Below are 22,286 nucleotides of genomic sequence, written 5' to 3' on the forward strand. Positions count from 1 at the left end.
TGAAAAGCTTCAAGTTCCTCGGCGTACACATCACTGACAATCTGAAATGGTCCACCCACACAGACAGTGTGGTGAAGAAGACGCAACAGCGCCTTTTCAACCTCAGGAGGCAGAAAAATGTGGCTTGGCCCCTAAGACCCTCACAAACTTTTACAGATGCACCATTGAGAGCATCCTGTCGGGCTGTATCACCACCTGGTACGGCAACTGCACCGCCCTTAACCACAGGGCTCTCCAGAGGGTGGTGCGGTCTGTCCAACGCATCACTGGGGGCACACTGCCTGCCCTACAGGACACCTACAGCACCCGATGTCACAGGAAGGCCAAAAAGATAATCAAGGACGTCAACCACCTGAGCCACGGCCTGTTCACCAGAAGGCGAGGTCAGTGCAGGTAAGCTGGGACCGAGACACTGAAAAACAGCTTCTATCTCAAGGCCATCAGACTGTTAAATAGCCATCCCTAGCTGGCCTCCACCCAGTACCCTGCCCTGAACTTAGTCACTGTCACTAGCCAGCTACCACCGGGTTACTCAACCCTGCACCTTAAAGGCTGCTGCTCTATGTACATAGAAATGGAATCACTGGTCACTTTAATAATGTTTACATACTGTTTTACTCATTTCATATGTATATACTGTTTTCTACTGTATTCTAGTCAATACCACTGCGACATTGCTCGTCCTAATATTTATATATTTCTTAATTCCATTCTTTAACTTTTAGATTTGTGTGTATTGTTGTGAATTTTTAGATACTACTGCACTGTTGGAGCTAGGAACACAAGCATTTCGCTACACCTGCAATAACATCTGCTAAATATGTGTATGTGACCAATAAAATGTGATCGATTTTATTAAAACAGTACTGTAGTAATGAGGTTTGTGCAGCAGTCTAAAAAAACATTATCGTTGCATATTGGCTTGAATTTCCCTGCCAGTGCATTGTTGTTCTTCTCAGACCATAAAAAAAAATCTATATTTCAACATTTGAGTTAGGCTATATGATCACAGCGGTAATAGACCAGTTGTTGTATTACTTGTGAGGCACAGCTGAGAGAGCATAAATTAAAATTATGGTGCTTTTTTTATTTTACTGGGCTGATGGAGCCTGCATCTGATGGTCAGTCTCAGCGCAGGGAGAGGGCAGCAGGGTCCGCCTCTCAACGTCCCTCCGCTCTCCCTTTCCTCCGCTGACACTTACCAAAAAGGGACACCGTCTTCCATCTGATGGCGAAACTTGAGTCACATCGTATTATTTCTGCCTCATGCACAAATTCATGTTGTTACTCCTATGACCAGAGAAAGTGCAATATTCCTCAATATTAAAAAAGACCCAAGCCGCTAATAATAACAACGCAAGCCTATCGATACACTTTTCTACTCATTCATTGCGGCTGCAGTGCTGGTTGAAGCGTGAGTGGAAGTAGGGAGAACGTGCCATTTATGGCTTATAAAAGTGTTGAATAGAAAGTGTTGACAGTGCTGAGTAAAAACATGAACTCACTTATAAAAAACAGCAGCTCCTTGCTGTATTCGTTGACAGTCTCGCTCTAGTCATGGTTTTCAAAGTTTTGAAATCTCATAGTATAAACTTTGCTGTAGCGTTCTTTGCGCCTGCTACATTACTGCAGACACTGTTATCTGAGCCATCCAATTGGCCAGTGGTAAGCCTATAGTGCACATGATTTGCTCCCCCCAGGAAGGCAGAGTTTGTACCTTCAGACATAGGAAATGGTTAAAAATGGAAACATATCGCCTACCCGGCGTGCAGGGCAGCTGAATCGGGTGCACTTACCGCCGTCAGTGCGAGATTAATAAAACCACTGATCTAGGAGGATGAGAACAGAGAGAGAGAGTCAGCTTTGGCAGAGCGGAGAGCCTCTGTGACACAGAGACATTCAAGCATTCAAGCCAATTACTTTTATTTTGTTGTGTCGTATTACTTGTATTCATAATGGAGGATTGACTGTGCTGCATTGGAAAGACAAGAACACTGATGTGTTGCAATATGTTCTGATCTCTTTACTTGTTTTCTATCGTGGTAGAATGAAGACCAGCCGTGGAATGTCAGTTTGGCAGAATGTGTGTCAGTGTGTTTGTGTGAATGTGCCTGTATGTCTGTGTGTGTGTGTGTGTGTGTGTGTTCATTTGTGCACACACAGGCAGGATGTGTTTTATTTTGTTTTTATATTCGCCAACAGGCATGTAGATGGGTTAGCTGACAACGATGCACACGCTTCAATGGGGCAGAAGTTCATGTGTTGTTGTGATTCTGGATGGCCAGATAGCTAGCAACAATGACAAGAAACGTCCATGTGGCTTGTTTCAGCTAGTTTTATCTTCTTCTTGATACCATGTATTGTTTTGAGGTTTTGACTGATTTCATGTTAGTGCTAATATGGCTAAAATTCGCTAGCTAGCTAACCAAACGGTAACTATGTATTTGAGACAACAAGTGCTCTTTGTCCAAATGTATTTATGTTTTCAATAAACATTGGAGACAAAATATAGTTTACATGTTGTCAACAATCTAAGCCAACCCCGTCTGTTTTACCCCATAGTTGCGCATGTGTTGGTTTTGTTGCTAAACAACCAACCCGTCTATAGCCTAGTGATTATAAGGGTGGTACTGAATTGGTCTTCTATATGAAAAAACTCCACGACTCCAAGTTATAGCTTACATAAATCAATCCACCCACACTGCTGCTATTAAAAGTTAGTACATTTTTGGAGATGGAAGGAAGGATTTTAATGGTAGGTTTATTTGAACAGTGAGAGACAGAATAACAACAAAGAAATCCAGAAAAACGCATGTCAAAAATGTTATAAATTCATTTGCATTTTAATGAGGGAAATAAGTATTTGACCCCCTCTCAATCAGAAAGATATCTGGCTCCCAGGTGTCTTTTATACAGGTAACGAGCTGAGATTAAGAGCACACTCTTAAAGGGAGAGCTCCTAATCTCAGTTTGTTACCTGTATAAAAGACAACTGTCCACAGAAGCAATCAATCAATCAGATTCCAAACTCTCCACCATGGCCAAAGAGCTCTCCAAGGATGTCAGGGACAAGATTGTAGACCTACACAAGGCTGGAATGGGCTACAAGACCATCGCCAAGCAGCTTGGTGAGAATGTGACAACAGTTGGTGCGATTATTTGCAAGTGGAAGAAACATAAAAGAACTGTCAATCTCCCTCGGCCTGGGGCTCCATGCAAGATCTCACCTCGTGGAGTTTCAATGATCATGAGAACGGTGAGGAATCAGCCCAGAACTACACGGGAGGATCTTGTCAATGATCTCAAGGCAGCTGGGACCATAGTCACCAAGAAAACAATTGGTAACACACTACGCCGTGAAGGACTGAAATCCTGCAGGTCCGCAAGGTCCCCCTGCTCAAGAAAGCACATATACAGGACTGTCTGAAGTTTGCCAATGAACATCTGAATGATTCAGAGGAGAACTGGGTGAAAGTGTTGTGGTCAGATGAGACAAAAATGGAGCTCTTTGGCATCAACTCAACTCGCCGTGTTTGGAGGAGGAGGAATGCTGCCTATGACCCCAAGAACACCATCCCCACCGTCAAACATGGAGGTGGAAACATTATGCTTTGGGGATGTTTTTCTGCTAAGGGAACAGGTGAGAATCTCCTTCCCTCAGCCAGGGCATTGAAAATGGGTCGTGGATGGGTATTTCAGCATGACAATGACCCAAAACACACGGCCAAGGCAACAAAGGAGTGGCTCAAGAAGAAGCACATTAAGGTCCTGGAGTGGCCTAGCCAGTCTCCAGACCTTAATCCCATAGAAAATCTGTGGAGGGACCTGAAGGTTCGAGTTGCCAAACGTCAGCCTCGAAACCTTAATGACTTGGAGAAGATCTGCAAAGAGGAGTGGAACAAAATCCCTCCTGAGATGTGTGCAAACCTGGTGGCCAACTACAAGAAACGTCTGACCTCTGTGATTGCCAACAAGGGTTTTACCACCAAGTACTAAGTCATGTTTTGCAGAGGGGTCAAATACTTATTTCCCTCATTAAAATGCAAATAAATTCATAACATTTTTGACATGCGTTTTTCTGGATTTTTTTGTTGTTATTCTGTCTCTCACTGTTCAAATAAACCTACCATTAAAATTATAGGCTGATCATGTCTTTGTCAGTGGGCAAACGTACAAAATCAGCAGGGGATCAAATACTTTTTTCCCTCACTATATGTCGCTCTGCATTTCCATGTCAACAAGCATAGGGGTCATAACCCCGGTCTCCAGCTTGGTGCAATAGGCCTAGCTCACACACAGAGGAGCAACATTCTGCAGTTACATGTTTGAGCTAATGTAAGACACACAGTCTTGCAATAAATGAATCATGCACACACACGCATTGTACCCTGACAATCAATCATCATAAACACTCATATATGCAAGCAAGCACACACGCATACACACACCTACACACACAGAAAGAGCTGTGAGACTCCTCAGAGCCTGCTGAGTTCGTAGGGGTAGAGTCGTTCTGGTCAATGTCAGGTACAGAGATCAAGGCTGTTCAGTCTGTGTACAGTTTGCGAGATAGGCTACCCCACATGGTAAACAACGCATTACTGCAACATTATATTCAGAACTGACATTTGAGACCAAGACACATTACTATTAACCTTTTAGAAGAGCTCATAGCTAGTGCTGAAGATTGAATGTCTTCATATTATCTTTATATTATCTTTCAAGGGGCAATCAGCAGTTGCTACATCCATTTTTGGACTTGTAAATTAATGATAATTACCAATTGATTCTTGAAGATTATAACTTAGAATTGCCTCATGAGCATAGTTCAACTGTCTTACCCCATCAGAACCCAAAATATAAGCTTTTTTTACTCCCAACACTTTGTAAAAAATAAAATGCAAGCAGTCCTTGCATCCATAGCTCTGAAAGTGTTTACATTTCCCCAGTCCCATTCCTCAGCTTTTTACTGAACCAGGGGTGGGGAAAACGCTTTGTTATTGTTTCTACTGCTGATTGCCGCTTTAAAGATACTGTAAGATGATAAGATGGAAATAGTTATAACTCATTATTTATTGTGCTGATTGACATCAGTAAGCTTGACTGGCAGGTTCTCTCTACCAGTAACAGAGTGCTGTCAAACTTGTTTTTCCTGTGGACGCCGCCAACTGTCTTGGGTGAGGGATAGAGTTTGTATATTGTTAGTGTCTAGGAATGTGTTATAGTGATAAAAGTATTTACCAAACTAGATAACACTTTACCTGACACCCAGTGTCATAACATGTTATGCCATGGTCATAACCATGTCATAATGTGTCATAACAGCTGATATAACTTGTAATAACTTGTCATAACATGGTCATAACACTGTCATGACCCATATATTTACACCTGTTGTGACATATATTGCGTTACTTCATGGCTGGTTATGAAACCTACATAAGCTTGTCAAAACCCACATTTTATTCAAAAAATTTTTTTCCCTGCCAAGAAGTTTCCTTTCGTTTGAAAGTTTGTTTCTTAAATACTTTGTCATAAAGTGTATTTTCTACAAGTTATTTAAAATATGATGGGGGGAAAAAAATTATTAATTAAACAACAACACTGTCAAGAAGCATTATGACCATCCTGTGTCACTTTACTTGGACTAAGGAAATACACTTTATGACACTGTGAAGAAGCATTATGACCATCATAATCATATAAGCTAGATAGGCCTATCACATACATGCCCTTATATCAGTCATCAGTCATAAAGAGGTGGTGTTGTCCTGCTCCTGAAATCTGCTCCTGCATTCATTCCAGTCATCAGCAACAGAGCACCGAGGTAGGTGCATGTCTGAACTTCAATGTGTGCACAATTACAATGATACTTTAATATGGTAATAAAAAATATAAAAACCAACATAAACATACTGTTGACATGTAGGCTATGGTGTAATGGAATGTTTTGCCTTGTGTGGTAGGTTTTGTGGGTTACAAAATAAAGAAAAACCCTTGAATGAGTGGGTGTGTCCAAACTTTTGACTGGTAGTGTATGTGTCAAGACAGTGTTATGACTGTATTATTACAGGTTATGACAAGTTATGTCAGCAGTTATGACATAGTTATCACTGTGTCATAAGGTGTTATGATTCTGGGCATCAAGTTAAGTGTTACCAAAAACGATTATAATGAATACTGTAATGAATGCTATTGCAATGAATGTTGTAATTAATATCTCATTAGAGATTAACTGTCACAAGTGTGTGCAACATGCATAACTTTTTTTAAAGATTACCAATTTTGGATCGCCTTCAATATGTTTATTAGCCAGGGGGATTTATCTGAAAGTCTCTTACTGCATTCGTTCCATCAATAGTGATCTGTTGGAAAGAAACAGTAAACATTTCAGTGTCAAGACTTCTTCAGCTTGATCTTCAACAACAGACTGACACACTGAGACATTAGCCTACCCTCCCACAGAAAACACAGGAACATAAGCACACACACACGTTTTGTTGTTCTATCCTGGTTGGGACCTAAAGTTGATTTGATTATAATGAATACTGTAATGAATGCTATTGCAATGAATGTTGTAATTAATATCTCATTAGAGATTAACTGTCACAAGTGTGTGCAACATGCATAACTTTTTTTAAAGATTACCAATTTTGGATCGCCATCAATATGTTTATTAGCCAGGGGGATTTATCTGAAAGTCTCTTACTGCATTCGTTCCATCAATAGTGATCTGTTGGAAAGAAACAGTAAACATTTCAGTGTCAAGACTTCTTCAGCTTGATCTTCAACAACAGACTGACACACTGAGACATTAGCCTACCCTCCCACAGAAAACACAGGAACATAAGCACACACACACGTTTTGTTGTTCTATCCTGGTTGGGACCTAAAGTTGATTTGATTATAATGAATACTGTAATGAATGCTATTGCAATGAATGTTGTAATTAATATCTCATTAGAGATTAACTGTCACAAGTGTGTGCAACATGCATAACTTTTTTTAAAGATTACCAATTTTGGATCGCCTTCAATATGTTTATTAGCCAGGGGGATTTATCTGAAAGTCTCTTACTGCATTCGTTCCATCAATAGTGATCTGTTGGAAAGAAACAGTAAACATTTCAGTGTCAAGACTTCTTCAGCTTGATCTTCAACAACAGACTGACACACTGAGACATTAGCCTACCCTCCCACAGAAAACACAGGAACATAAGCACACACACACGTTTTGTTGTTCTATCCTGGTTGGGACCTAAAGTTGATTTGATTATAATGAATACTGTAATGAATGCTATTGCAATGAATGTTGTAATTAATATCTCATTAGAGATTAACTGTCACAAGTGTGTGCAACATGCATAACTTTTTTTTAAAGATTACCAATTTTGGATCGCCTTCAATATGTTTATTAGCCAGGGGGATTTATCTGAAAGTCTCTTACTGCATTCGTTCCATCAATAGTGATCTGTTGGAAAGAAACAGTAAACATTTCAGTGTCAAGACTTCTTCAGCTTGATCTTCAACAACAGACTGACACACTGAGACATTAGCCTACCCTCCCACAGAAAACACAGGAACATAAGCACACACACACGTTTGTTGTTCTATCCTGGTTGGGACCTAAAGTTGATTTGATTATAATGAATACTGTAATGAATGCTATTGCAATGAATGTTGTAATTAATATCTCATTAGAGATTAACTGTCACAAGTGTGTGCAACATGCATAACTTTTTTAAAGATTACCAATTTTGGATCGCCTTCAATATGTTTATTAGCCAGGGGGATTTATCTGAAAGTCTCTTACTGCATTCGTTCCATCAATAGTGATCTGTTGGAAAGAAACAGTAAACATTTCAGTGTCAAGACTTCTTCAGCTTGATCTTCAACAACAGACTGACACACTGAGACATTAGCCTACCCTCCCACAGAAAACACAGGAACATAAGCACACACACACGTTTTGTTGTTCTATCCTGGTTGGGACCTAAAGTTGATTTCCATTCACCCCCCCCCCCCCCCAGGCAAGTAGGTTGATGAAGGTGTGGTCTGTCTTGTTTTGCCAAAACCGATACTTTTCCGTCTTGCAGATCCAGTCTGCGCTGCCTAGGGACAGACAGGTGTGAGAGGGACCACCAAATGCTTCACACAGCTTTTGCGCAATGCAGCCAGGATTACAACCTTGCCCACCATTTTTCTCCAGCTGAGTTTTATAACTTTTTGGTTCCGGAGATGAGTCTATACGGGTCCCAGAGGGGGCTTCATGTCAGCAGCAGTGCCGGGTCCAGGCCCGACCTGAGTGGGGGAACTGGACAGTATGCCCGGAGCGAAGTGCACGGTGGTAATGGATACGGACAGGAGTACATGGACGAAAATACTTACAGCTACTCAAAGACTTCCATGGGAGGTGGTGGGGGAGGACAGGGGTAAGAATGATGTTCTTTTTTCATAAGGCCATTCATTGTGCTGTAGGCTACTGTGTTAAACAAATGCTTTCACTTGCCCGTATACATTTTAACTAGGCCCTGAAGATAAATGCAATGCACTATATAACTGTCATCTAACAATTTCCATCAATTTCATGATTTTTTAAAATGTAATAATAACATGCCATTTAGCAGACGCTTTTATCCAAAGCGACTTACAGTCGTGCGTGCATACATTTTTGTGTATGGGTGGTCCCGGGGATCGAACCCACTACCTTGGCGTTACAAGCGCCGGCTGTGCTGGCTGTGAAAGAGAGAGGACCAATAAAATAAAAATAAATAAAATAAAAAAAAAATCAGTATGTCAATATTTGTGTGTTTGAAATATGGAATGCACACAGTAATATGTGTAAGATATGATAGAAAATCATATTCGCAACCTTTCCTCTGCCTGTCAAACGCCTCGTCAGCTCTGGGCGATACAGAAAGTGCCCCGAGGAGGCGGGTCTACAGTAGCAGTTAAGCCAATTGCTAATTTAAGATATGAATGTATGACATAAAATGTAGTCAATAAGCGATCTTAAATCGAATCCAAGGAGGGCGATTATTTTACCGCCCCAAGCTCGCCCCCTGATAAAATAAGGACCGGGGTCCAGTGACGCCATTTTTACTAGACAACAATGGCGAACGCAAACGTTACTCCTCCAAGACCCAACCCTAACTCGGTGAAATCTCTCCTCCAAGATCCGTTTGAGAGGAGAACTTTGTCAGAGAAAGTTCGGGTGAAAGAGCTGGGCCCAGATCAACCTGACCTCTCAATCAGACAGCAGGCTAGCGAGAAAGGGAAGCAGTATATGCGCGGCTTCTCCCGTAGCTGGTACACCAGGAAGGCTTGGCTAGCTGGGTGCACTGATGCTAATGCTTTATTTTGCTTTCCGTGCTTGCTTTTTAAAACGACGGGGTCAGATTCAGCATGGACAGGTACCGGAGTGAGGGATATGAAGCACCTGTCAGAGAAGGTAAAGAAACATGAGAACACCAGGGCACACATGGACAACTCTGTAAAGCTAGCTGTATTAGGAAGGGGTGAACATTGCTACGCAGCTGGATGACGGCCACAGGATTGCGGTGAGGAAACACAATGAGGAGGTGGATAAAAACAGGCACATTCTATCCAAAATTATCGATTGTGTGAAGTTCTGTGGGGCTTTTGAGTTGGCCTTGCGTGGGCACGAGGAGACTGACTCCTCAGACAACCCCGGCATTTTCCGGGGCTTAGTGGATTTTGTTGCCTCCCTCGACAGTGTGCTGGAGGAGCACCTGAAGACAGCTACCGTTTTTAAGGGCACGTCAAAGACGATACAGAACGAGCTGTTGGACTGTATGCTGTCAATGCTTAAGGATTACATCCTGGAGGAAGTAAAGAGTGCTGATTTTATCGCCATTCAAGCTGACGAGACGACTGACGTTTCCACCCACTGCCAGTTGGTGCTTGTGTGAGTGATTATCATAGAGCCGTCACAATTATATTTGTTTTAGTATTTTAAAAGGAAAGAGAAGACACAATCAGACGTTGATAATAATGCAGGAAAGTACTACACAGTTTGTAATAATTATTCAGGTGTCCACCAGGTCAATTTCTAGAAGAGGCCTAGTTGTTATTGAATATTAACTTTATTGCTAAGTGAACAGCAGAACAAAATTATGTTGCATCCCTCTCACAAATGTAATAGAAAAGGCTTTAAAACGTAATAACATCAGTTAATTATGTACATCACAGGTTAAAAGCAGTTACTAGACATAGTTTGTGTGTATATACACACTGTCTGTCTGTCTGTCTGTCTGTCTGTCTGTCTATATATATATATAAGTCACTGGTTGTGTGTTGAGGGGGGAATTACAGTGAGTTAAGAAGTCTGATTGCAAGTTATCAAATTAAACTTTATTTTTTGGACCCAGGGCCTCAATTCCCTCTTTGTGTGGGGACAGCGCATCTGACGAGCAGCAACAGCCCATCAAGCTTGACGGAGGATGCTGGGACCAGGAGAACAACAGAGGTTGGCTATAGAGGTAAGTTGTGATGTAATTGTCAGTGTTTCCCACCTAGAACTTTTTTCAGGCCTGGTAGTATGTAGCCAAAACCCTGAACAATCAGCACCTTGGTAATCATATACTTGAGTTGGACATAGGCATGTGTCAGTCAGGATCACTTGCATCAAAATAGCTTAATTGCAAATTAAAGCTGATGATGTATCTTTACAGGTATGTGATACCATCCTGAGTCATGCCAAAGAGAGGTTCTCCTTCACCCAGCACCTCATCAGCGCAACACTATTGCACGGAGAGTTGTTCCCACAACACAGTGTGAAGTTCCCCGATACAGCGCTTGAAACAACCGTGGAGGCGTACCCCATGTTGAACAAGGCCAAGCTCAAAACCAAACTGTCCCTCATCTATGAGAACAGTGAGTTCAAGGCTTGTAGTGGTGCAGTGCCCTGTACCAGTTCTTCATGGAGAACAACCTTCAGAGCACTTTCACAGAGACTGCCAGCCTCCTCAAGATCCTCATCACCACACCCATGACAACTGCTGAGTCAGAAAGGTGCTTCTCTACACTGAAAAGGATCAAGACCTTCCTGAGAAACAGCATGACACAGGATCGCCTGAACGCTCTGGCCATGCTCTCCATGGAGAAGAAACTTGTCAGGGACATTCCTGACTTTAATCAAAGGGTCATTGAGAGGTTTGCCACTCAGAAGGACAGACGGGCAAAATTCCTGTACAAATAAGATGACAGACACACACACACAGAGCAGCTCTGGCCGCATGTTTCTTTGTATATAGTTGACCTTAGCATAAAAAAATCCAGTTATATATGGTACTCTAGAAAGTCTTAATAGTGTCTTTGCTAATATTACTGTATATATGTTGTTTTGTATCAATTAATTGTTGCAGTTCTGGAGCACATTAACAATTAGTCACATTTAGTATGATCATAAAATACTGTATGCTATTCTTCCAGTCAAAGGTTTGAGTTCATCCACTTGATATCCATTTCTATATTATACATCCTTTCATACAGTGTAAGATTTCCTATAAACTTTATAATAATTTCATGTTATTGTCCACTTTCCACTCTGTTCTGACAGCATGCCTGTTGCGTTGCCTGTTTACTACCAATGGTGAAAAGTTCACTTTAAATGCAAATGAAAGGCTTGGGTTTGTGTAATATGTTTTTGTGTAAGAATGCCTCAACTTTTTAATATTGGCATTAAATAATTACTGAATGTTTCACTGAGCACTGCTGTCCTGCAGTTTGTGTTAAAATATATCGCGATGGTTACAGGAAAAAAAAGTATGGCACAGCCCCACCGAGAATATTTTTCACCAGCCGCCACTGGCCGTGCTCTACCAGCTGAGCTACAGAGGACCAATGTCAAGGTCTTGATTTAGTCGGGGGGATAATTATAGGCCTGTGTCGTTGTCATATATAACCTAAGCTATGGCAGGGGCAAATAGTATTATCTCGGTGTGTGCCGACCCAGTTAATAATTTATTAGGCAGCATTGAGAGGTCTTTGTTTCCAAGAATAACGACCTGCTGTCCTAAAAACTTTGACAACCCCAAAAAATTACAGAAAATGAACCACACAGCAAATTATCCAATGTTGAATCAACACTGACAGTTTTACATTTAACACTGGGCCATTGTATATGGTCCACACTTTTCAGTATTAAATTTAAACTGTGCTTAGAGCTGACACGTTACACTTTTTCAGTGTTACGTAATGAACACTTTTAGGGTTATGCAATACCACCTCAAATAGTATTTTTAACACTAGGAAGTGAATGTAGTTTACACCAATGGTGTTATGCAATTATTATTATTTTTAACAGAACTTAAACAACTTAATACAAATTACAGAACTTCATAAAAATATATATTTTTATGGGCGCATTCTGGACAGGACCCTCCCCCGAATCGTAGAGCCGGGACAGAGCGTCGGCCTTGGTGTTCTTAGAACCTGGGCGATAGGTCAGCGTGAAGTCAAACCTTGTGAAGAAAAAGGCCCACCTTGCTTGGCGCAGACTCAGCCTCCTAGCTGTCCGTATGTACTCCAGATTCCAATGGCTGTGAGAATTATGAAAGGTTCCTTGGCGCCCTCCAGACAGTGTCTCCATTCCTCTAATGCCAACTTCATCGCCAGCAGCTCACGATCACAGACATCGTAATTCCTCTCTGCAGGAAACAGTTTCTTAGAGTAAAACGCACATGGGTACAACTTCTGTGGGTTACCCTGTCGTTGAGACAGAACTGCCCCTACGCCTACATCTGAAGCGTCCACACACAAAGGATGTCGTGGGATCTGGGTGTTTGAGCACTGAGGAGGAGCTGAAACGTTCTTTGAGTAGAAAGAAGGCCTCGTCGGCTGCTGGGTTCCACACCAACCTACGGGGCCCTCCTTTAAGGAGAGAGGTGAGAGGAGCGGCGACAGAGCTGAAGTTCCTGATGAAGCGGCGGTAGAGGTTGGCAAACCCCAAAAAAAACCGTTGTAACCCCTTTAAGGTGGTTGGAACTGGCCATGACCTGACTGCATCTACCTTCTTGTCGTCCATCTTCACACCCTGTGGACTGATTTAGTAGCCTAAGAAGGACACTGTCCTCTGGTGAAATTGGCACTTCTCATCCTTGACGAACAGGTGGTTGGCGAGAAGGCGTTCCAGGACTGCTCGAACGTGAATGTGATCCTCCAAGGTAGCCGAGTAGATCAGGATGTCATCGATATACACGACCACCTGGCGGCCGAGCATGTCCCTGAACACCTCGTTAACGAATGCCTGGAACACTGATGGAGCAATGGCTAAGCCATATGGCATTACCAAGTACTTGTGGTGACCAGACATCGTGCTAAATGCCGTCTTTCACTCATCCCTCTCCCGGATGCGGATGAGATTGTATAAACTCCGCAGGTCCAGTTTGGTAAAGAACCAGGACCCGCGGAGCTGCTCGATGGCACCAATGGGAGAGGGTACCAATACTTTGAGGTGATTTCGTTGAGTCCTCTGTAGTCAATGCAGGGACGAAAAATAGAGAGAGCATTGAAGTAGGAAGCAACGGCATTTTGATGGTGTACAGTCATATTTATCGGGGTGGAATAAATGGGCATCGCTTACCTGAGCGGGTTGCTGAATGGGCTGATGTGCTGGCTCGACTGGTTGTAGAGTATCCTCCACTGGATGCAGACAATGCCTCCTGGGTGTGTTTGAGACGTTACACACTGCGAAGAACCTCCATAACCGATCCCAGTTGTGCCAGCTGGTCATGGTGTTGACGTAGAAGATAACCCTGTTCATCGACCATCTGAGAGATATTCAAATTTCCTGCTGCTTCCATGGTTTGAGTCGGTATTCTGTAACAATGATGCTGTGAGTCGAGAAGCAGGTGAAACGTTTAATAAAACAACAAACGAGACAGCGTAACAGTGACGATATAGCATAAACACAGGAACAATATCGACAGAGGACTAAACGTAAGGGAGGGACAATAGGAGGGACATATAAAGGGGAGGTAATGAGGAAGGTAATGGAGTCCAGGTGTGAATCATAATGATCTGCAGGTGCGCGTAATGATGGATGCCATGTGTGCGTAATGATAAATCCCAGGACTGGTGGTTAGTATTCCGGAAATGTCGCATGCCGGAGGGGATGAGCAAGAGTAGATGTGACAGTTTAACATGATTTTGGAATGACTACCTCATCTCTGTACCCCACACCTACAATTATCTGTAAGGTCCCTCAGTCGAGCAGTGAATTTCAAACACAGATTCAACCACAAAAACCAGGGAGGTTTTCCAATGCCTCGCAAAGAAGGGCACCTATTGGTAGATGTTATTTTTTTTAAAGCAGACATTGAATATCCCTTTGAGCATGGTGAAGTTATTAATTACACTTTGAATGGTGTATTAATACACCCAGTCACTACAAAGATACAGGTGTCCTTCCTAACTCAGTTGCCGGAGAGGAAGGAAACCGCTCAGGGATTTCACCATGAGGCCAATTCTGACTTTAAAACATTTTAATGGCTGTGATAGGAGAAAACTGAGGATGGATCAACAACATTGTAGTTACTCCACAATACTAACCTAAATGACAGAGTGAAAAGAAGGAAGTCTGTACAGAATAATTTTTTTCCAAAACATGCATCCTGTTTGCAATAAGGCACTAAAGCAAAAGTGCAAAAGATGTGACAAAGAAATTAACTTTAGTCCTGAATACAAAGCGTTATGTTGGGAGCAAATCCAATACAACACATCACTAAATACCACTCTTCATATTTTCAAGCATGGTGGTGGCTGCATCATGTTATGGGTATGCTTGTCATCAGTAAGGACTAGGGAGTTTTTTTTTGTTGGATAAAAATAAACAGAATAGAGCTAAGCACAGGCAAAATCCTGGAGGAAAACCTGGTTGTCTGCTTTCCAACAGACACTGGGAGACAAATTCACCTTTCAGAAGGACAATTACCTAAAGCACAAGGTCAAATATACACTGGAGTTGCTTACCAAGACAACACTGAATGTTCCTGAGTGGCCTAGATACAGTTTTGACTTAAATCTGCTTGCAAATCTATGGCAAGACCTGAAAATGTCTGTCTAGCAATGATCAACTTGACAGAGCTTGAATAATTTTACAAATAATAATGTGCAAATATTGTACAATCCAGGTGTGCAAAGCTCTTAGAGAAAGACTCACAGCTGTAATCGCTGCCAGGTAATTCTAACATGTATTGACTCAGGGGTGTGAATGCTTATGTAAATTTGATATTTCTGTACTTCATTTTCAATAAATTAGCAAACATTTCTTAAAAACACGTTTTCACTTTGTCATTTTTAATTTAAAAATGTATGGGGTATTGTGGGGTATTGTGTGTAGATGGGTGAGACAAAAATATATTTAATCAATTTTGAATTCAGGCTGTAACACAACAAAATGTGGAATAAATCATGGGGTATGAATACTTTCTGAAGACACTGTAGGTCTGTATCTCTTGACAAGGTCGCTTGTGTTGGATTAAGGACATTACAATAATATTTACAAGTCTGTAATGCGACATGCTCTTATGTAAGCATTTACAAAGACTTCAGAACTGGCAGCAGACATGCTCAAACTTCAATTAACATAACCATAGAGCACTTAAACTGGTACAACTCTTCCACTCACAGGTGGCCATAAACAATGAATTGAAAGCCACGCCCCCACCAAGCCACGGCTCCAATATCATTTCCCAGTGTGTCTTGCCTTTTCGAGAGAATTGTAGAGTTACCACCCATGACTGTATTTGTTAGTGACAGAGACATGGTTGTTGAATTTGTACATTTTAAGTCCTGTGGACTGAATTTTCACCCTTGAGAGAAATATACATGTCATATAATGTTAGAACTAATGCATAAATATTGCACGTCAAATTGGCTAGCAAGCTAATAACAGATCACAGCAATATGGCTAGTTAATGGGCTATGATCATAAAAAACATGCAGTTACTTGCTGTATAGCTCTAAAGATAGAGCTAAATGTGGAATAATCAGTAATGTGTTTCTGACTATGCTCTTCAAGAGGTGATGATATTAAAACCAAGTAGTTGTCAATGGTTTTAGCGGACCTAGGTGGTCGTCTCCTTGCTACAGTATAGAGGTCATGGTTACAGTTGAATATGTCTGCCTTTACACAGGCACCCCAATTCTGATCTTTTATTCCACTAATTGGTCTTTTTTGACAATCACATCACATCTTTTCACATCTTTTTCAAGGCTGATCTGATTGGTCAAAAGACCAATTAGTGAAATAAAGATCAGAATTGGGCTGCCTGTGTAAAGGCAGACATATTCAACTGTAACCATAACCTCTATACTGTAGCAAGGAGACGACCACCTAGGCAGCCTCTGTGTTGTTGTGTTGCAAATGGCACAGGAGAAATGTGACACTTATCTTGACTCACATTTCCCCTTTGCCTATCCCTGCACTCATGCTCCATTCAACTAGGGCAACAACAACAACATTTTAGTCAGCATCATCATCATTATCCCCAGCATCCTCAGATAACTAAAGACTTGCTAATTGCTGCACTAAGATAATAACTCATTACAGTAAACCTTTGGGATCATTGATGTACATAGCAGAAAATGTAATTGATGATGATGGGGATAATGATGATGATGCTGACTAAAATGTTGTTTGATGATGAAGATGATTATGATAATGATGAGGATAATGATGTTTATATTATTTATGATGTTGACAGATATACTGATAACAATGATGATATTCATGAAACTACTTTAAATGCGAAGATAAAAAGTAACAGTTAACAATGTTTTTTTTTTAAAACACTTAAAAACTCAATGCAGGGGACAAGTATCTGAGAATGCAACAGAAACGGCTATATTTTAAATGCGTCTACCTCTGACTTAAACGGCTCCAGGCTAACCCCTGTTACATGCAGGCCCTAGGCCTCAGGTAGCCTATAACGCAACCCAACCACACAACTTGTTTGCAAAATCTTCTTTGATAGATTTGGTGGAAGCCTGTTGAATGTGAACTCTTCATGGCCTGGTACCCTAACATTGACCTGTTGGATTACAGTAAGATGTTGATTATAACCCTCCCCTCCATGTCTCCTACAGACAGTTCCCCCTCAGTGGCCTCCACCAGAAGGCCTACATCCTTCAGGGCCAGTGTCAGGACTATCTGAGGAAAGCAGAACACTACCTACAGGCTGTAAGTCACTACCTACCATAGATATATCACAACAGTGTTCTATTTAATTCTGTACTGCCTTTATGTCCTGTCTGCTTTGAGATACTGGCTTTGGTCATGATGTTAGTCTAAATAAAGTTAGTCTCATGTCTGGCAACAGTACATGTAATCCAGTGGAGGCTCCTCAGAGGAGGAAGGGGAGGACCATCCTCCTCAATGAATTTCATAAAATAAAATAGTGAAACATTAAAAAAGTGGTCCTTTTTAGATAACACTATACTAAATATAATAATTGATTAAAACACACTGTTTTGCAATGAAGGTCTACAGTAGCCTCAACAGCACTCTGTAGGTTAGCACCATGGTGTAGCCGTAGGACAGCTAGCTTCCGTCCTCCTCTGGGTACATTGACTTCAATACAAAACCTAGGAGGCTCATGGTTCTCACCCCCTTCCATAGGCTTACACAGTAATTATGACAATTTCCGGAGGACGTCCTCCAGCTTTATCAGAGCTCTTGCAGCATGAACTGAATATGTCCACCCAATCAAAGGATCAGAGAATGAATCTAGTACTGGAAGCATAAGCTACAGCTAGCTAGCACTGCAGTGTGTAAAATGTGGTGAGTAGTTGACTCAAAGAGAGAGAAAGACAATAGTTGAACAGTTTTTAACAAATTAATTTCTTCCAAAATTAAGGAGAAGCAAGAGAGAAATAGAGAGATTTTTTTATTTCACTTTCAGTTTCAAATACTTAGCTAGCAAATGCAGATAGCTAGTTTAGCCTACTGAAACAACCTGCTCAAACAGAGCCATAGCTAGCTGGCTATGGCTTTCCAACACAACACTGGAACTCTTCCAAGTCAAGGTAAGCTTTTGGTATTACTAATTTATTGCCACGGGGCCCGGCGGTGTAACTGCTTACTGAAGGTACACTGTAACGTTACTGGATGATTGTAGCAGGTTTACTAACACGTTAGTTCTAATAGCTATGCTGACTATGACTTTACTTTAGCTAATATGGTGACAACGATGTAGGCTTGATGTAGCGGTTTGGCTTAGAAAGGTTTTTTCACCTGGTCACATGCAGCTGATGTGTTGTGCATTGAAGTCCACAAGCGAAGGGAAGAGGTGAGAGGAGGAGAGCGCATAGATGCAAGAAGGAATACAACATGTGTTTAAGTGTGATCAGGGGTGTATTCATTCCGCCGATTCTGTTGAAAAACGTTTCTTAAACGGAAGCAAATGGAACAAAAAGGGGATAAACATACCTGAATTTGTCCAATAGAAACTCTTGTTTGCAACTGTTGGACTAATAATTACACCCTTATTATACCCATATCTGTCACCTCAAATTTGTCTCTCGACCTGTGTGCACCTACATAGGCTAGGTTGTAGCAACCTCATGATGGGTATAGGGAAAATATCAGTATCATGTAGTAGCCTAAACCTGTCGCTGTTACTGGGCGAATGGAATATGAATGAGTCATCCAATATGCTGTAATAGAAATAAGGCCATGCTCATGAAAAAACAATCGTCCTCCCTCATCTTAAGCGGCACTGACTGCCACTGATGTAATCAGACACTCTGACTAAGACATGTACTGTACCTGTAGACTGTGAGGTATGAAAGCTGAGATTACTATACTAATCTTTCTGCCTCGCCTGGTTCACCAACTACTTCTCAGATAGAGTTCAATGTGTCAAATCGGAGGGCCTGTTTCTGGACCTATGGCAGTCTCTATGGGGGTGCCACAGGGTTCAATTCTTGGGCCGACTCTTTTCTCTGTGTATATCAATGACGTCGCTCTTGCTGCTGGTGACTCTCAGATCCACCTCTACGCAGACGACACCATTTTGTATACATCTGGCCCTTCATTGGACACTGTGTTAACAAACCTCCAAACGAGCTTCAATTCCATACAACACTCCTTCAGTAGCCTCCAACTGCTCTTAAACACTAGTAAAACTAAATGCATGCTCTTCAACCGAACGCTGCTTGCACCCGCCCACCCGACTAGAATCACTACTCTCGACTGGGTCTGACCTAGAGTATGTGGACAACTACAAATATCTAGGTGTCTGGTTAGACTGTAAACTCTCCTTCCAGACTCACATTAAGAATCTCCAATCCAAAGTTAAATCTAGAATCGGTTTCCTATTTCGCAACAAAGCCTCCTTCACTCATGCTGCCAAACATGCCCTCGTAAAACTGACTATCCTACCGATCCTTGACTTCGGCGATGTCATTTACAACATAGCCTCCAACACTCTACTCAGCAAATTGGATGTTGTCTATCACAGTGCCATCCGTTTTGTCTCCAAAGCCCCATATAATACCCACCACTGTGACCTGTACGCTCTTGTTGGCTGGTCCTCACTACATATTCGTCGCCAAACCCACTGGCTCCAGGCCATCTATAAATCACTGCTAGGCAAATCCCCGCCTTATCTTAGCTCATTGGTCACCATAGCAACACCCACCCATAGTCTGCGCTCCAGCGGGTATATCTCACTGTTCATCCCCAAAGCCAACACCTCCTTTGGCCGCAATTCCTTCCAGTTCTCTGCTGCCAATGACTGGAACAAATTGCAAAAATCTCTGAAGCTGGAGACACTTATCTCCCTCACTAACTTTAAGCATCAGTTGTCAGAGCACCTTACCGATCACTGCACCTGTACACAGCCCATCTGAAATTAGCCCGCCCAACTACCTCATCCCTATATTGTTATTTATTTTGCTCATTTGTACCCCAGTATCTCTATTTGCACATCATCTCTTGCACATATATCATTCCAGTGTTAATACTAATTGTAATTATTTTGCACTATAGCCTATTTTATTGCCTTACCTCCATAACTTGCTAAATTTGCACACTGTATATTATATGTATGTCACGCCCTGGCTCTGGGGACACTGTTATGTTGAGCCAGGGTGTGTATTCTATGTTTGTATTTCTATGTTGGCCTGAGTGACTCCCAATCAGAGGCAACGAGTGTCAGCTGGTTGTCTCTGATTGGGAGCCATATTTAACTGTCTGTCTTTCACTTTGTGTTTGTGGTTTCTTGTTCGTGTTGGTTTGTGTTTAAACCATAGACGTCACGTTTTTCGTTTGTTGTTTTGATCGTGTGATCATTAAATAAATATAAATATGTTCACCTGCAACGCTGCGCCTTGGTCTCTCCCTGACGTTCGTGACAGAAGAAACCACCAAAACTGGACCAAGCAGCGTGTCCAGGAGCCATTGCCTGGGGAATCGCTTGCAGATCTCCGTGGCAACCTCGACTGGGTCCAGCCTTGTAAAGAGCAGAGTGGATGGACTTGGGAACAGTGGAGGAAGAGTTTCGACTGGGTCAAGCCTAATGAAGAGCAGAATGGCTGGAGTTGGAGACAGAGGAGCGAGAGTTGGGCGAGAACGATAGAGGCCTGGCCCACGGGGAGGAGAGACCCCCAGAAAATGTTTAGGGGGGGGCTCACGACGTCGGGGCAGCAGGAGGCCGCGATAGAGCGGTCCAGCGGGTTGGCAGAGGAGGCCGCCAGGTTACGGGGGCCACTGGTCGAAGAGGGGATGGAAGGTGGAGAGGCACGGCGAGAGGTACTGGGGTGTGTTACCAGTCCGGTCCGGCCCGTTCCAGATCCCGGTGTAGGGCCAGTGGTGTGTGTCCCCAGTACGGTCCGGTCTGTTCCTGCTCCCCGCACCAAGTCTGTGGTGCGTTTCGTCAGCCCTCTCCGGCCCGTTCCTGCTCTCCGCACCAAGTCTGTGGTGCGCGTCGCCAGCCCAGTCCGGCCCATTCCTGCTCCCCGCACCAAGTCTGTGGTGCGTCTCGTCAGCCCGGCTCGGCCCGTTCCTGCTCCCCGCTCCAAGTCAGTGGTGCGCTTCGTCAGCCCGGCTCGGCCCATTCCTGCTCCCCGCACCAAGTCTGTGGTGCGTTTCGTCAGCCCGGCTCGGCCCATTCCTGCTCCCCGCACCAAGTCTGTGGTGCGCGTCGCCAGCCCGGTCCGGCCCATTCCTGCTCCCCGCACCAAGTCTGTGGTGCGTTTCGTCAGCCCTGTCCGGCCCGCTCCTGCTCCCCACACCAAGCCAGTGGTGTGCGTCGTCAGTCCAGCACGGCCCGTGCCTGTTCCCCACACCAAGCCAGTGGTGTGCGTCGTCGGTCCGGCATGGCCCGTGCCTGTTCCACTGGTGCCTGGTCCGGCACCGGTCAGATGCGTTACGCCGGAGCTAGAGCAATCCGCTCCATCAGTGTGCAGTCCAGCTCCGGCCAGCGGGGCCAGACCGGACCAGGGGTACTTTGGGGGGTTGGAGAGGGAGTGGGGATCAGGCCCGGAGCCGGATCCGCCGCCAAGGCGGAGTGCCCACCCGGTCCCTCCCCTGTGGTATTTAGTTGGCGCGGTCGGAGTCCGTGCCTTTAGGGGGGGGTACTGTCACGCCCTGGCTCTGGGGACACTGTTATGTTGAGCCAGGGTGTGTATTCTATGTTTGTATTTCTATGTTGGCCTGAGCGACTCCCAATCAGAGGCAACGAGTGTCAGCTGGTTGTCTCTGATTGGGAGCCATATTTAAATGTCTGTCTTTCACTTTGTGTTTGTGGTTTCTTGTTCGTGTTGGTTTGTGTTTAAACCATAGACGTCACGTTTTTCGTTTGTTGTTTTGATCGTGTGATCATTAAATAAATATAAATATGTTCTCCTGCAACGCTGCGCCTTGGTCTCTCCCTGACGTTCGTGACAATGTATTTCTGTTGTATTTTTGACTTTGTTTTGTTTTACCCCATATGTAACTCTGTGTTGTTGTTTTTATCGCACTGCTTTGCTTTATCTTGGCGAGGTCGCAGTTGTAAATGAGAACTTGTTCTCAACTGGTTTACCTGGTTAAATAAAGGTGAAATAAAAATAAATAAATAAAATCCTGCAACCAAGCACCCCTGACTTGCTTTAGTGGAATTGTGGTGTGTTAGTACAAGTAGGCCTATGAATGTAATCATCAGAAGAACATGACTGTGAGGTTTCTTAAAGGGAAACTGCAAGATTTTTAACGTAGGCAATTACCTAGTTACCCAGAATCAGATGAACTCATGGATATAATGTTCATGTCTCTACGTG

At 43.0% G+C, this 22,286-nt stretch overlaps 1 protein-coding gene across 1 annotated transcript in view; it reads left to right on the top strand.

The window, feature by feature from the left end:
- Positions 1-8,096: 8,096 nt before the first annotated feature.
- The window catches only part of LOC121540482 (desmoplakin-like), a 47,672-nt gene continuing 33,482 nt past the window's right edge, over positions 8,097-22,286 (top strand). Inside the window, exons 1-2 of the mRNA XM_041849386.2 lie at positions 8,097-8,431; positions 17,112-17,205. Coding sequence (XP_041705320.2) covers positions 8,145-8,431; positions 17,112-17,205 — 381 coding nt within the window. The 5' untranslated portion in view covers positions 8,097-8,144. The remainder of the gene's footprint in view (positions 8,432-17,111; positions 17,206-22,286) is intronic.

Source organism: Coregonus clupeaformis, chromosome 26 (genome assembly GCF_020615455.1).
Source record: "Coregonus clupeaformis isolate EN_2021a chromosome 26, ASM2061545v1, whole genome shotgun sequence".
NCBI lineage: Eukaryota > Metazoa > Chordata > Actinopteri > Salmoniformes > Salmonidae > Coregonus > Coregonus clupeaformis.